We start from the raw sequence: 15,056 nt of genomic DNA, 5'->3' as shown, positions 1-15,056 counted from the left end.
TTATTTTGCGCCTCCTGGCTATTAGAATAAACAAGTTATTCCTTTTCTTTAAGTCTAGGTGATTTTTTATTCTTTCTTTTTTATATTCTGCTGAGTTTTCAAAGATGCCCACAACCGAACCCCAAAATCGAAATGTCCAAAAATGTCAAATTAGAGAAATTGTCAATAAAATGTCCCAAATCGTCGAAATCAATTTGATTTCTACGTTAATAGTAAGATTATTTGTCTGGCTTTCCATTGGTATACAAATGTCGGCATAAGATCAACTCGGGCCAATGTTATAGACCAAAGACAAAAGGGTACACACAACCAAACCAAACCAACCCCTACTAAGATACAAATATGCTCGGTTTTCAAGAAGTCCCACAGAAATTATTCCATACATTAAGTTCTACCTGGCCAATAAACCTCAAAAGTAGACTTCAGCGAAAAATGACGTTTGTAAGTGGATTTCCAGAAACAAATTAGTTTACCTCTGAATAAAATTTACATAGACCGCAGCAGAAAATATCAGACTTAAAAAGCTTCAACAAAAATAATGCATAATAGGTAATAGAACGTAATAGTGATTTTTGAAAATCGGGTTGAAAAGTGATAAAAGTAGGAGTGACAAAACCGGGTCTCCATTGAAGTTGTAGTTGATACTACTGTAAGCCATATGAAGTTAGGAATATAACCTCGAATAAAAATACGATATAAAAAAAAATGTTTCCGCCGCGCAACGCCACCGCCGCTGATTGTTTTTATTCACGCCGCCGACACTTTTGCATCAGCACACGTAAAAGTTTAGTTTTTACAAACATCCAAGAAAATTCGTAAAATGAAACTTCAAAAACATTTCCATTGTATTTTCAGGAATAATCTTATAACGAAATTTCCTGTAAGAACTTTGAAATTATTTTAGGCAATCCTGATGAAGTGCTGGAATTCCGACTGATTTTTAAACAATTCTTGTGAAAATTAGGAAGAATCTCTCTTTGAATCTCTGCTTGGCATAGCTTATTGCGAACGGACAATTTTTCAAAACTCTGAAGAAACTCCCATAGGAATTCTGTTTGGAAATTCAAACCAATTCCGTGGGAAACACAAATAATTTCTGGTGGAAAAATAGTTCACATTTTTTCTGATTTTTACTGAATATTTTATTTTATTTCTTCAACAAATTCATCCGAATCTTGGCGAGAAATTTGTCTTCATTTCCATAAGAAGTTCAAGGAGGACACTTCTAAACTTTCAAGAAAATTCTTCTGAATTTCCAAGAGATATTCAACGACAATGCCACATGAAACACTTATGGGAACTCCCGCTTATTTTTTAGAAATTACAACCAGAAATGAATTTGTCAATAGGAATTATTCGGAATTCACATTTCCCGTTCTTTGGGAATTCTATCGTAAATTCTCCGAATTTTCCAAGAATTTTTTCTTCGGGTCATTATTTTAAACATCCACGGAAGAATCTTTGGATTATCCTCAGGATATTTAAGGGAATCTAGGATTATCCTCAAAAATCTTTAGAATTTCCATGTTTTTTGGTCTTTCTTGTACAACAAAGTTGTACCGAAGGCTATCATCCCGAGCAGGAGAATACCTCAATCTGTTATTGATACCATTCTCTGTTATGTACTAGCCTATTGGTATTGTAATAACAGAGAATGTTATGCCTAAAGTTCTTTGCATATTAATTTTAGGTATAATTTTTTGGTATTTTACTTCTTATGCAAGGCTAGTTTATACCAATTTCTGTTATCGAGGTCGTCGCTCCTGCTCGGGATTTCACTCCAAAATCGAACTTTTTATAGAAGTCTCGGAGACCCATGATGTTATATACCAATAGACTCATTTCGTCGAACTGAACAAATGTCTGTCAGTCCGTGTGTATGTGCGAGTTTGCACACGAAAACCAAAATACATTAGCCCTTTTTTCATATAGTAATTATTAACCGATTTTTTCGCAACAGGTTGCATTCGACGAGTGACAAATCCTAGTTGTTCGCTATTGAATATAATCACGATCGGTCATTGCATTCAAAAGTTATGAAGAAAATGTTGTGTTGATCCATAAAAGCTTGGTTGGTTGATTCGTTGTACAGCGTTTGCAAGAACCGTAATGCAGGCAAATATTGTTTATGTGCATTACACTATGGCGAAACCTAACGAAAGAATCGTCACCACTAGGTGGAACCATCTGGGTTTTTTCTTTAATTCTTCCGAAAGGTAATCGAGAATGCATTCATCTTCGGGAAGGTATTTTATTTATTTATTTTTTGCAGTTTCAGCTGAACATTGCTTGAAATCTTTACTGAAAATTGTCTGCAAATTTTTCCCAATTTCCATCCATATCTTTGAGGAAATCCTACTGGAATTGCATCAGAAGTACTTACAACCGCAAATTCTTTTGTAATCTCCACTTGAACATTATTTTTTCGGAATTTCAAATGTTTTTTTTTTAATTTCTACTGGAAATTCTTAGGAATTAGAAGTTTATTTCTCGAAATTTTTTCGAAATTCTTTTATGGAATTTCCGAAAAAAAATGTCGTTGAAATTCTAAAGATTTTTTTTCTATGTAGACTCCGAAGAATTGCTTGTGGAAATTCCGAAGGATTCCCCTTTGAACTCGAAAATAATTATTCTTAAAAATTCATAAGATTTTTTCGTGCATAAAAAAAATGTTGTTGAAATTTCGAACGCCAAAATCATGGAAATTAAAAAAAGCTACGAAAAGAAAAAAAATCATGGAGCTTGAGCTTGAGCTTGATTGACTGCTCGTAGTTGCTACTCCATTATGACCAGATCAGCTGTTCTTGCACAGGGAACCAACAGATGTTTGCTTGGGACTAGCACACATCTTCAATGTACAAGTACTGGTGATCTCATTTGTTAGGTCATACTGGCGCCTGCCACGTCAGAATGCAAGTCAATGTAGGGAAGGGGAGGAAATGATGATGCAATCACTCGCCCACTGCAAGCCGAATATACCTCTGCACTTGCCACGAGTTCATGCGGAATTTGTTGGAATTTCTGGGTTAGGTTGGAGAGGCAGAGGTCCGTCTTGGTTAACGAGCTGCCAATGTGATAGATAGGAGAAGGTAACTGATGGAATTTCTAATTGGATGTAGGAAACGAGCCCTATAAGTTCATTTCCAATTCTAGCAGATTACTGTTAGAATACTCAAATTGAAGGTATAGGAATAGTAATGGAAACGGTATGGAAGTCCATTTCCAGTTCTAGCGATTGCTAGAACATGAGAAATAAAGAGAAAGATACAAAGTATGAGAATGGAACGGACCTAGGATTGAACCCACGACCTCCTGCGTATGAGGCAGATGCAGTAGCCATATGACCACCAAGCCCGCCTCGAAACAAGAGAGATCACGCACTGAACTGATTAATTTTATTACCGGCCGCGCAATGCAGAACACAATAATTCGGCCGACCGCGCGATCGTTCTGCTGTCCGAAACATGAGAGATCACGCACTGAACTGATTAATTTTATTACCGGTCGCGCAATGCAGAACACAATAATTCGTCCGACCACGCGATCGTTCTGCTGTCCGAAACATGAGAGATCACGCACTGAACTGATTAATTTTATTACCGGCCGCGCAATGCACTGAACTGATTAATTTTATTACCGGCCGCGCAATGCAGAACACAATAATTCGTCCGACCACGCGATCGTTCTGCTGTCCGAAACATGAGAGATCACGCACTGAACTGATTAATTTTATTACCGGCCGCGCAATGCAGAACACAATAATTCGGCCGACCACGCGATCGTTCTGCTGTCCGAAACATGGTATCTTTGGCAAATTTGTTGCGTTTTTTTTTTTGCTGGAAGCATCGAGTGTCCATCTATTATCGTTTCTGAAATACGAGCGTTTTGTATGGACAGACCCTAAAAATAGGGGCCTCATTGCGCATCTCCTTTCGACAGCTCTTTCGTAAGACAGTTTGCATGGTTTGCTCGTTTCGAGTCGAGAATTCTCAATAATTATATAAATCTATATAATAAAAATGAAATAGTCTGTGTTCGTATCCGCATAACTCGAAAACGGATGGATGGATTTTCTTCATTCCTTCAGCAGACATGTTCGTTATCGTTTTCGACGGGATTATATGATAATTCCTCATGCAAAAATCATTACTAAAGTCGATTAAATAGTGAAATACTAAAATAAAGATTCGTATGGGAATTTCGCATAGGCAGTTCACAACGCGCATTTTTGCCTACTATGCAGGACAACGTCTGCCGGGTCGACTAGTATCTGTATAAAATGTAAATTTATAAAATTTAGAAACACTTATTTGGCTACACGCGGAGACAGACATTTTTAAGCGTCGATTTTTAAGCGCCGCCGCCGCCGCCACCATTTTTGACCGGCGCGCCGCTGCAATTTGTTAGAAGAAAAATTCCGTTCAAACACTTATACGTTTGAAAAATTTCGGCTGCGCCGCTGAAAAAAACTTGTACCTATTCAAACCTCTTTTTACGTTACTTATTGAGAGCCCCAATACTGTAAAAGGTCGTGCGTCATAAGACAAAGAGCAAATCGCCTTTTTCCATTTCAGCAAAACAAATGAAATAATTGTGGGTTTTTTGATTAATTTCGCATGAAAGGATGTTGTGCTTTATTTTATAATTAAAATTTCTAAATAAATTTAATAAATATATGCGGAGAATAGTGACTAGTCGATAAATTAATCATATTCCTTTAATTCACCGAGTTGAAAGTGGCAATGAATACAAAAATGAAGCAGATATTGCACACTTCCATGTCCTGTCCATGCTTTGTAGCATGCCATCCATCCTTCGCGTTTCTATAGATATTGAAAAGAGCAGATATATTAACATCGCGTGACATCTCTCATTAAAAATGAGAAATTCCAGTACTGATTGGGAACGTAAAACGAATTTGATGAAAAATTAATGTTTGTTCAAATCACTTGTTTTCACTTATTTCATGGATCTTTGGATTATTTTAAATATGATACATTATTATGGCAATCCAAAGACCCAATTTGTTTTTTTTTTGGCCAAGACACCGTTGCGTCCACTAGTTGAACTTTTGTGATGGATATGTTATCGCCAAATGTTCCGGGTCTTTCAAGAATTCCCGGGAGCTTAGGCTTTCACACCTCCACGCGTAAACTAATACATTTCAGCCTTATGGTATGAAATATGCTTCCAGCTGACCTTAAATCAATATTCCTAGCCATTCATGAATCAAATTGCACATACCTTCAACATATGTTTCATTCTAGGTAACCCAAGAATTCCCTGAAGTATAGGACTTAAGGTCTATAGAAATGAAACACAATTTTAGTGATCATTTGAATCAAATTGGCTTTGTATTGAATGCATGTTTTATTCCAAGGAATCCAAGAAGTTCAAGAATTGGTGTACAGGCCTTAAAGTCAATATACGTAACGAAAAATCTATTCACTCCTTTTAGATATGGAACATGTTTTTAGGAATCATTTAAACCAAATTATATTTGAATTCACCATTCCCGTCAAAAACTTTTGTTCGCTAAATCTATTCTTCAATTTATTTAAGATCAGCTTTCCCAAAGATTTAATTTTTGACGCTTCTAACTATTTAAAAAAAGTAAAACAAAAATAAATAGAAAACGACACACAAGGAAAGGTCAATTGAATGCCAGTTGCATTCCTTGCCACTCAAGATTTTCAAGAATTGGAAAACAGGTCTTAAGGTCAATACGCATAACGAAAGATTTATTTGCTCCTTTCAGAAATTAACATGTGTTTTATGATCTTCTTAATATCATTACGTATCTCACTGGGATATTACCGCCTCGCAGCTTAGTATCCATTAAGCCCATCCATAGTTGTTAGCTTCTAAGTCATGTTACCATTTTTGCATTCGTATATTATGAGGCTAACACGATAATACTTTCATGCCTTGAAGTTGAGAAAATTTCCTAGACCAGACCGGAAATCGAACCCAGCCACCTTCAACTTGGTCTTGCTTTGTAGCTACGCATCTTATAGCATGGCTAAGGGATACCTCGCTGTTTGTGATCATTTGTATCAAATAGCATTTGACTTCATATTTGAGGCTTATCCAATTTCTATGTGATCCATCATAGAGTATGAACCATCTCTAGCTAGCAAAAAAAATGGCAGCAGTTCTGGACTAATATACTTCTTGAGGGCATATCCAATTTGGTTCTACAATCTGTCAATTTTGGAACATTGTCAATTTTCAAAAACAGATAACAGCCGTAAGGATACACTCCAGGGAATTCCTTACGTGAACTTAAATTGAAAAAATGTTGAACTAATCATCTAATTGCTCATCTAATTTAATTCTACGGAAAACAATCAGCATAAACGATTTAAAAAAGCTTGCAGCTCTCAAGGAGGTCAAGACCTATACTCCAGGGATTTCTTATATGATCTGGGATGCAACAAATGTTGAAGGATTATTCTTTGTCGGTAGGGACGTGTGTTTTCTTATTATTCGTGAAAATTGGAGAACGACACGTTGTAATTATTATTTTATTTGCTCGAAAGAAGCTTAGGAAACGAAAAGATTGTGAGTCATTGTATTTGAACGACGGAGGTCACAATGTCGACCAGAACCATAACGCTTAGTAGTTTGACTGAACCCAATACAGGGTGCCCCCCCCTCTCCCACAACAAAATTTTCTTGCCACGCCACTGATTTACCGGCTATGGTATCTTTTTTTTTTAATATTACTGATGACAGATATTTTGATGTAATGTGCCATCAGATGGTACGATACGGTGATCATCATAGAATTTCTGGCAATGAAAAAACCACCATGGAACCATTCCACACAACAGAGCTAGAAAAAATAGCGAACATCTTTTAATATAACTGGTACCAAACTAGAAAATCCTTCTGATACCATTTTTAAGAAACCCTATCTGCAAAATTCCTTCTCTCGGAATTCTGGAAAAACCATTACTAGAAACTCCGCCATCAGCTATAGAAAGCTATAGGAATTCTGAGGAACTACTCTTCCAGAAATTCTGAAGAATTCGCACCCATTTTTTTTTTTTAGAAATTCCCCTTTTGAGAATTTTGGAAACTTCCTTTCTATTTAATACTGTACAATTCTCCCCCCAGGAGTAATGCGAAACTCCATCTTCAATTATGAGGAATTACTCCCCCAATAGTTCTGGGGATGTTCCCTGTAGCCCTTCAGATATTATGGAGAATTCTTCCTCCAAAGATTTTTGGGAAATGTGGACCATATCAGACTGGCATTTTTCTTGAATTCCGTACAAATTATTCCTCAGGAATTCTAAAATACAGACTCGCTTCTAACCTCAACCCAAGTATTCCTTTTTTGATTCTCTGGAAATCTCCCACCCAGATATTTCGGAGAAATTCTTCTTCAGGAATTCTGGAAGCTCGATATGCAAGAATTGTGGTATATTCCTGCTCTAGAATTATTGGAGAATTTCTCCTTCAGAAACTAGGGGAATTTTATCCTACAAGAATTCCTTCTACGAAAACTATCCGAAATACTCATTCATCTCCAAAATAACATGACAATCCCTCTCGCTCGAATTTTAAGAAATCCCTTCCCCTGAAATTACCCGAGTAGCACACTTGTCACATACTAGTCACTGTGACTCCTATGCGACCAAATCCAGTCACATTGGAGTTGCTGCAACCAAATCGATCTGAACTGTGCTACTAGGGTAAGAGTAGGTTCTCCTCCAGGAATTTGGAAAATTATATCCTCGTATGTTCCTCACGATTTTCCTAATTCTTCTCTCTGATAACTCTGGGGAATTTCGCCATCACGAATTATGAAGAAATATTCTCCTATGAATAAGAGAAAATTCCTCCGACATTACTTCTAAAAGTTCCTTACACAAGAATTACTGTGAAACTCCTATTCAAGAATTCTAGGGGGTTTACTCTCTCAGATTTTTAATTTACTCCAAGAATTTATAATCCTTTATCCAGAAGTTCTGAGGATTGAATAATACGTGTCTTAGATTAGATTTTCTGAATAAGAAATACCTGGAAAAGTTTCAGGGAATTTGCTATAGGATTCTCACGTATGTCCCGCTGGAATTCTCATCTTAGCATACCCATTACAAGCATTACATCCCCCATTTGAAAAATGCCGTGTCGCAGCTTAGTGTTTATTAGGCACTTCCATACTGCCGTAATCTGGAAAAGTGACGTAACCGCCATTTTACAACATGCATGTTTTCCATTTTTCTGTTAAAGAGCTTGATGAGTTGTACTCGTTAACACCATTTTTGGAAAATGTCGTATACGTCACTTTTTCACGTTATGGCAGCATAGTTATTAATGGTTAGGTCTAAAGACACTATAAACAAAGACGGGAAATGTTCCAATTGGAATTCCAAATTTACTGTCAGTGTCATTCCAATCGAGCAAGAGACCTGTCATTCCAAAATATTACGCGCAACATTTGGCAAGGGTTCATTTGAACCAGCACGAATACTTATGTTTGTATTATTATTTGAATATTTTTTCATGGATTTAGGTTAAAAAGTGTTCGTATGAGGTTGAAAATCAATTAAACATGTTTAAAGTGAATTGTGGCTTTTTATTGGGTGGTTGAACACGATACAAATAAAATATTTTTGAATTATGAAATTCGTATAGACCAATGTGAAAAGTATATCCAGCATCAGCAGTGTTGCGCACGCGGAGTTGCCTAGTGATTTATTTGTTCAGGGATCAGACTTCCCGTCTTTGTATATAGTGTCTAGTTAGGTCTCTAAGTAGACTCACAATTTATGCATTCATGGGTCATAAAACTAACACGATTATACTCATAGGCATATAAATACACCGTATCATGGATGGCCTTGCTTTGTAGTCACCATGCTAAGGAAGCCATAGTTCAGAATTTTTGCTAGCATTCTCACTAGGAACTATTGAACAATTCATGAAGAACATGCAAGGAGACTTGTTATAAGACGAGTTTGTACCTTCCCATTTAATTCCACCACTTGATTGTACCTTGACAGTATAAATGACCTTCGCCGATATGAAATCAATCAAATATGGTAAAGTTGTGCTTGAAGCAACAGCTTAGCTTACGTAGCATGCAGTCGAAAATGTAATTTGCTAACTTCAAAACCTTAGTTCATCCGATAACCTATTTCGGACAAGATTGCGTGGAAATTATAAAAGGCAAGCAAGGACACTTTTGTTTTCAAGTAAAATGTGTTGCAAACAATATTCGGCGAGGTTCTTGTCCATGACGTGGAAAATATTATGAAATATGGCAGATTGACAATGGGTTGGCCGTCTAGCGCTAATGTCCCAAGAAAGAATTATGGATACAACATTCAACAGTATATAGGCTAAAAAAAGATAAATGCTGAGACAAATATCCGAAAACATATATATTAGAGTGGGGCGCAGTTGTATGGAAAAACGCAAACTTCGTCCGATCAAGTAAGATCAAGGTTTTTCTGAAACGTTTTGGGACCCCAACCAACGGTGCAAAATATGGGCTCGATTGGCTGCAACATCGCATGCCGCATCGCGTTTTAAATTTACATGGAGATTAGTATGGGAAAACGCACTGTTAAACATTTTTGCTCATAGCGGCTTCAATTTATCTTCAATCACGTGACTCAATACGTTAGCATATAGTCTGGAAGATGCCGAAAGACTTTGCCGAAGAAGGTACGTAGCTGGAAGGTCTACAAAAAATGTTATTACGTTTCGAAAAATGATTGTTCAAACCATATGCAAGAAATCAATGTTTCTGCCAGCACTACCGGACAACCTATGGTTCTAGAAGGGCAACACTCATCTTCCTTCTTGTCGGATTTTTTTCTTTGTGAAATAATTCCGGACAGCTCCCATCAGCTCTAAAGCCCTATAAGATCAATTATTTTGAAATAACACTCAGTTGAATTATTGGTCTGCGTAGTACGGCAGTGCTGGCAGAATAAACGATTTTTTGCATATGGTTCGAACACTCAATGTTCTAAGCGTTATAACTTTTTTCGTGGACGTTCCAGCAACATGCCTTATTCAGCAAAGTTTTTCGGCATCCTTTGGGTTATACTTTAACGCAATGTGCCACTTGGTTTACGATGAACTGAAGCCTTTAGTAGTAGACATGCAAAAATATACGCGCTCCCATACATATTTCCATACAAACTTCAAACGCGATGCGGAAAGCGAGGAAGCAACCAATCGGTCCCAAATTCTGCACAGTTGTTCAGGACCCAGAATGGCTTCGAAAAACCATTGATTTGAAAAAATGACCATGACGCCCCACTCTAATACATATGTATACTTTGATAACGCATGAACTACAAAAAAATGTTAAGATTTGTTTCAAGATAGGTTTCTATGCAAATGTGCACGTTTTCAAGTTTAAAGGGTTAATTACTATGATTTATGCATACCCTATTCCTAATTTCTAATAAACTTGCCCAACTTTCAGAGAAAAACGAGGTACATCAAACTGCGAAACTAATCCATTTTTTACAGCCTGCGCACCCACGCACGAGTGACTTTGCATATTTCCAAATTTAGGGAACATTGTCTAAAACCATGATCGTTTTTGTTTGCGTATCAACCCAGTGCATATTGAACTGTGTTCAGAGTTCAAACCTAAGAACACGAAACGAAGGTACGCTTTTGGCTCATGTTCTGTTTAGAATGCACCTATTCTCTATTCTATGGAGATGTTTATAAAAGGGGTAGAAGAGTCATTAGGAAAAGCGAGAGGCTTCAAAGAAAGGGACATGGTTTGGAAAAAGAGCATTCCAATGCACTTTTGATCTTCTTAACCGATTTCAACCAAATTTGCTACACATCATGGGGTGTATCACTTTTTGTTTGGTGGGTGAAAAACTCCCATGAAACTCACACTCATTGAGCTAATAATGCTTTTGAAGATGTCAAAATTATTGGTGATAACTAGTACACTACCTCTTATACCTACGGTGTGATAGCTATCGTTGGGAGCTTTGTTGCCTTTAAGCAAATCTCTAATTTGCTTCGCATCCCGCCGTAACACTGTTATAGGTGGGCAGTGCACCCTCTTGTTAAGGAGGTTATTATTTTTGCTCCTGTTTACGATTTGCGTATCATCGTTCCCATCAGAAGGTTGTGAGAGTAATGTACTTATCACTTGTGGGGATGTTAGTAATGGATTTTTGGCTACTGCCGGTAGGCATCGTCTGCATTGTTGTTTTCTCAGTGTTTTTTGCTTTGTTTGACTTTTTGGCCTTGACTCTTCACTTATGGAATTTTTGCTATCCGATGAAATTTCATCATGAAGAGATTTGTTGTAATGTTATGCTCGTCGGATTATAATCTGCGACATTCTGGTCGGAGGTTCGACTTCAGCCTTTAATGACGCGTATATTGCGGAGGAAAATAGTAGCCGATACCGTAGCGATGAAGGAAAAAACGTGTCTGTATGCTTCAAGATACCGATGAATACTGATAGCTTAAGTATTGAGCATTTCAATTGCATAATGCACTCTTCGAACAAAGCCGGATACTCATAGTTAATTTCTAACTACAATCCAAGTTACATTTCTCAATCAAAATGAATTTTAATCATTTGATCTCCATATCCAACCACAACTTCGACTCAATAAATCTGAACCCATCACCAGATCCAATTCTCAGTTATAAACTGCATATTAACAAATCCAATTTTGATTTTTGATCAATTTTGATCTGAAAATAAGTATCTCACCAAATTAAAGTACTAACTGAATTAATAAAAATGCAACTCAAAAATCTAATCGCGAAAAATGCGACCAGTACCCTTGCAAAAAAAAAAGATATCCTGCGAAAATTCAGGACAATACTCCGGAGGCAGCAAGACCATGCTGAAGGAGGCTTGGTTGGAAATTTACTCGGCTTGCGATGGGACACCGATAACAATTTCCGAAACGGCTCACACCTCTACGTTCGCTTGAAATTACCCTAACCTAACCCTAACCTAGCGATATTAAGTAAAATAATATTTTTTGGGCATATCTGTTAAAAATATTTGACTGGAAAACTTTGAAATATATGTGTTGTATTTTTTCCTAGAAAAACGATTTTCGGAGTACTGAGCGAATCGCATCTAACTATACCCACATCATCCCCAAGTCCTCCATCAGAAACCGCAACTATTCACGCGTTTTTTAATGAGCCAAGAAACGCCTGCCAATAGCCAAGAAATGGTGGAAAATGCCTTACACGCCGTAGTTTTAATTAACATTTCGACAGTGGTGCAACCGTGGCGGCGGCGGCATAATAGAATATGTGTGTGCGCGCGCGTCCGAAACGAGGTCACCTAAGCGAGGCGATCTGCCAAGAATTTCTCAATTAGTGAAATTTATTCGACACCATGCGTCTCCATCTTGGACCGCACCGAGCAACATTCGCCATTTACTGCCGCTTTGGTACAGAAGAGGCGGACGGGAGGTCGTGGCAGTTCGCACCCTGTTGCTGTTGCGATGAGGATTTTTTTTTGTTAATTTTCCATCAATCAAGTGTATGGATATTGGATGAGGTGCTTTTTTTAGAAGCCTCAGTACGTTCCATACGAGATGAAACTTCCCCGGGGGTGCAGGCTGTTATGCAACTCACGGTAATAATTTTAAACGATGGGGAAAACATCCGAAATGGTCCAAAATCCACAGATAGTTTATACATTGTGGCACAATGTTTACACGAAGCTGTGAGGCCGGTGCGCACGGTACAGTCTGAGGCTGAGAAACATGTGAGGATCACTTGACTACAATCCGCCGGCGAAACAATGTGGCGCTTGGTGATGTGCGCTACATAACAACACCTACGCGGGTGATTGCTTTTGAGGCCGATCTATTTTTGGGCTATTTAGTTGATGGGTGGAAGCGAGGTGAAGCAAAGTGGTCACCAACGCGCAGATTGGACGATCAATCAATCAGCTTTCAATCGCTCGAAAAATGGGATAAACAACGCGTAAATGATGTGCGATTGAGAAAAATCTGGTTGGAGTCTGTGCGTCAAACTCTTAGCTTAGATACGAATATTCCAACGATTTTAGCATTGTTTTTTTTTTGTAATCCAACTGGAATATCATTCTCCATTGCTATTGCTAAATGCATTTTCGATTAAAACGCTTTTGCAAACATCATTGACACAAGGTAATTTGAACTGTACTTCAAAAACTTTACATTCGTATGTGGTTTCCTTCACAAACGAAAATACTGAGTGGTATTGACGCAGGAGGTTGTGAGTACGAGTCTTACCAAGTCACGTAATCTTTTTTGCAAATTTAATATCGATTTGTCCATTTTCAATTTTCCTAACATGGGCTATGCATTTGAACAGCCATGATAATTGATCAGCACGTGTTTCTTTTGTTATGCAAAAATTATTTTATTAAGAATTGTCTTGAATTTTTTAAATTTTCATTTCAATTTGAATCTAAATCCATTTAATAACTAATTCCCTTTTCACTGTTCGTACCTCAATCCACAGGAATGTGCGGCAAGATGCTGGACTCGACAAACTGCGCAGAGCACGAGAACGAGCTGTACTGCAAAAATTGCCACGGACGCAAGTACGGACCAAAGGGATACGGCTTCGGCGGTGGTGCCGGCTGCCTATCGATGGACTCCGGTGCCCAATTCCAAACTGAAGGGTAAGTTTCCGTTTGTGATGCAAAATTTGCACGCCCCCTTTCTCGTCCCAAATGCGATGGGTCCGTCGTTTTGTTGATAACTAGCTTCAATTCGTATCAGTATCGGTGTTCAACATTTGTCGCAAGTGAAAGAAACACGATAATGAAGTTCGGATTCGTTCAGGGCCTTTCCTTAGACTCTCGTCACGTAAACATCACATTCTCTCGTTCATCATTAAATCATTCTTCTACTCCATTCTAAACGATTGCAACAGAATCAATCGATTTATGCTGGAGTGTATTTTGCGTTGTCATTCCACATGTTTTCCCGTTTTTATTTCGTTTGATTATGTTTCCGGTTTGTTACATTCTTTTTTATTTATTGTTTCAATGTTTTAAATTCTTTTTTTTATGTTAGTATGTTTACCTGTTACCAATTATATCTCATGATGTCGTTATCCCCTTATTGCCTTGTGTCACAACGAAATATTTTATAGTTCTTATAATAAAAATACAGCGATAAAAATCTATGAATATACAATCAAATATATTGATTTCATGATATTCGAAGAAATAAGTGCTATAAAAACCCATATATGAAATACAACGAAGTAGGCCTAATGCGAACCACAACTGACAGCCACATTATTAGCAATCAAAGCAATCAGGAAATGTACCGTCAGTCGCATGTAGTGACCCATCAATGGCATAAGGTATTTCAAAAGGATATTAGGGCCTTAGGACAATTCAAATTCTAATATGATCAGAAATATTTTAAAACTTTCCAAATCGAGGCAGTTGCGAGACCCTTGGTAAGATTATATTGTCGGTGTAGCACCAACTTAGAATTCGGAAGTCGGGACTTCCACTCAATTTGAAAGCAACGCGCAACGGTTATTTTAATTATTCCAACATGGCAGACACAGCATGTGTGAAATAATAAAAATGATAGCTGTGCGTTGCTTCCGTTTTGAATAGAGGCTTTTTGTTTTGGATTCCGAGAGGCCTGTCCTTAAATTCAGTTGTTTTGAAATGTCTTGTGCTAAGATTTGTAAAACTAATTGATCCAACCTTAGCCAACCAACACTGCACTGGTTGGCTAAGATTTCAAATTGTTGCATTTTATTCTTCGAATTTCATGTTTTCATAACAATATATTCAAAATCTGTTTATGTGCCGAATAAGATATAAATATGTACACATTCAACGACTGCATGCTGATTTATCTCCATTTCTCTGTTTTCCATTTATTTCTTGTTACGTAAAATATGCGACACCTTCAACTACCACCACCACTACCGCCAACCAAAAAAAAAATACCACAACCACCACCGCAATCGCTACTACAATATCAAATAACCACCACTGACAACCACCAATGCCAAAAACAAATAAATATTTATGTTCGAATCCAATATCGTAGCAA

At 37.5% G+C, this 15,056-nt stretch overlaps 1 protein-coding gene across 1 annotated transcript in view; it reads left to right on the top strand.

Moving 5' to 3' along the window:
* LOC134226535 (muscle LIM protein Mlp84B-like) overlaps positions 1-15,056 on the top strand; it is a 47,810-nt gene that overhangs the window by 14,468 nt on the left and 18,286 nt on the right. Inside the window, 1 exon segment of the mRNA XM_062707370.1 lies at positions 13,489-13,651. Within this exon segment, the coding sequence (XP_062563354.1) occupies positions 13,489-13,651 (163 nt within the window).

The sequence above is a fragment of the Armigeres subalbatus genome, chromosome 3 (genome assembly GCF_024139115.2).
Source record: "Armigeres subalbatus isolate Guangzhou_Male chromosome 3, GZ_Asu_2, whole genome shotgun sequence".
NCBI lineage: Eukaryota > Metazoa > Arthropoda > Insecta > Diptera > Culicidae > Armigeres > Armigeres subalbatus.
This window is presented reverse-complemented; position numbering and strand designations above follow the sequence as displayed.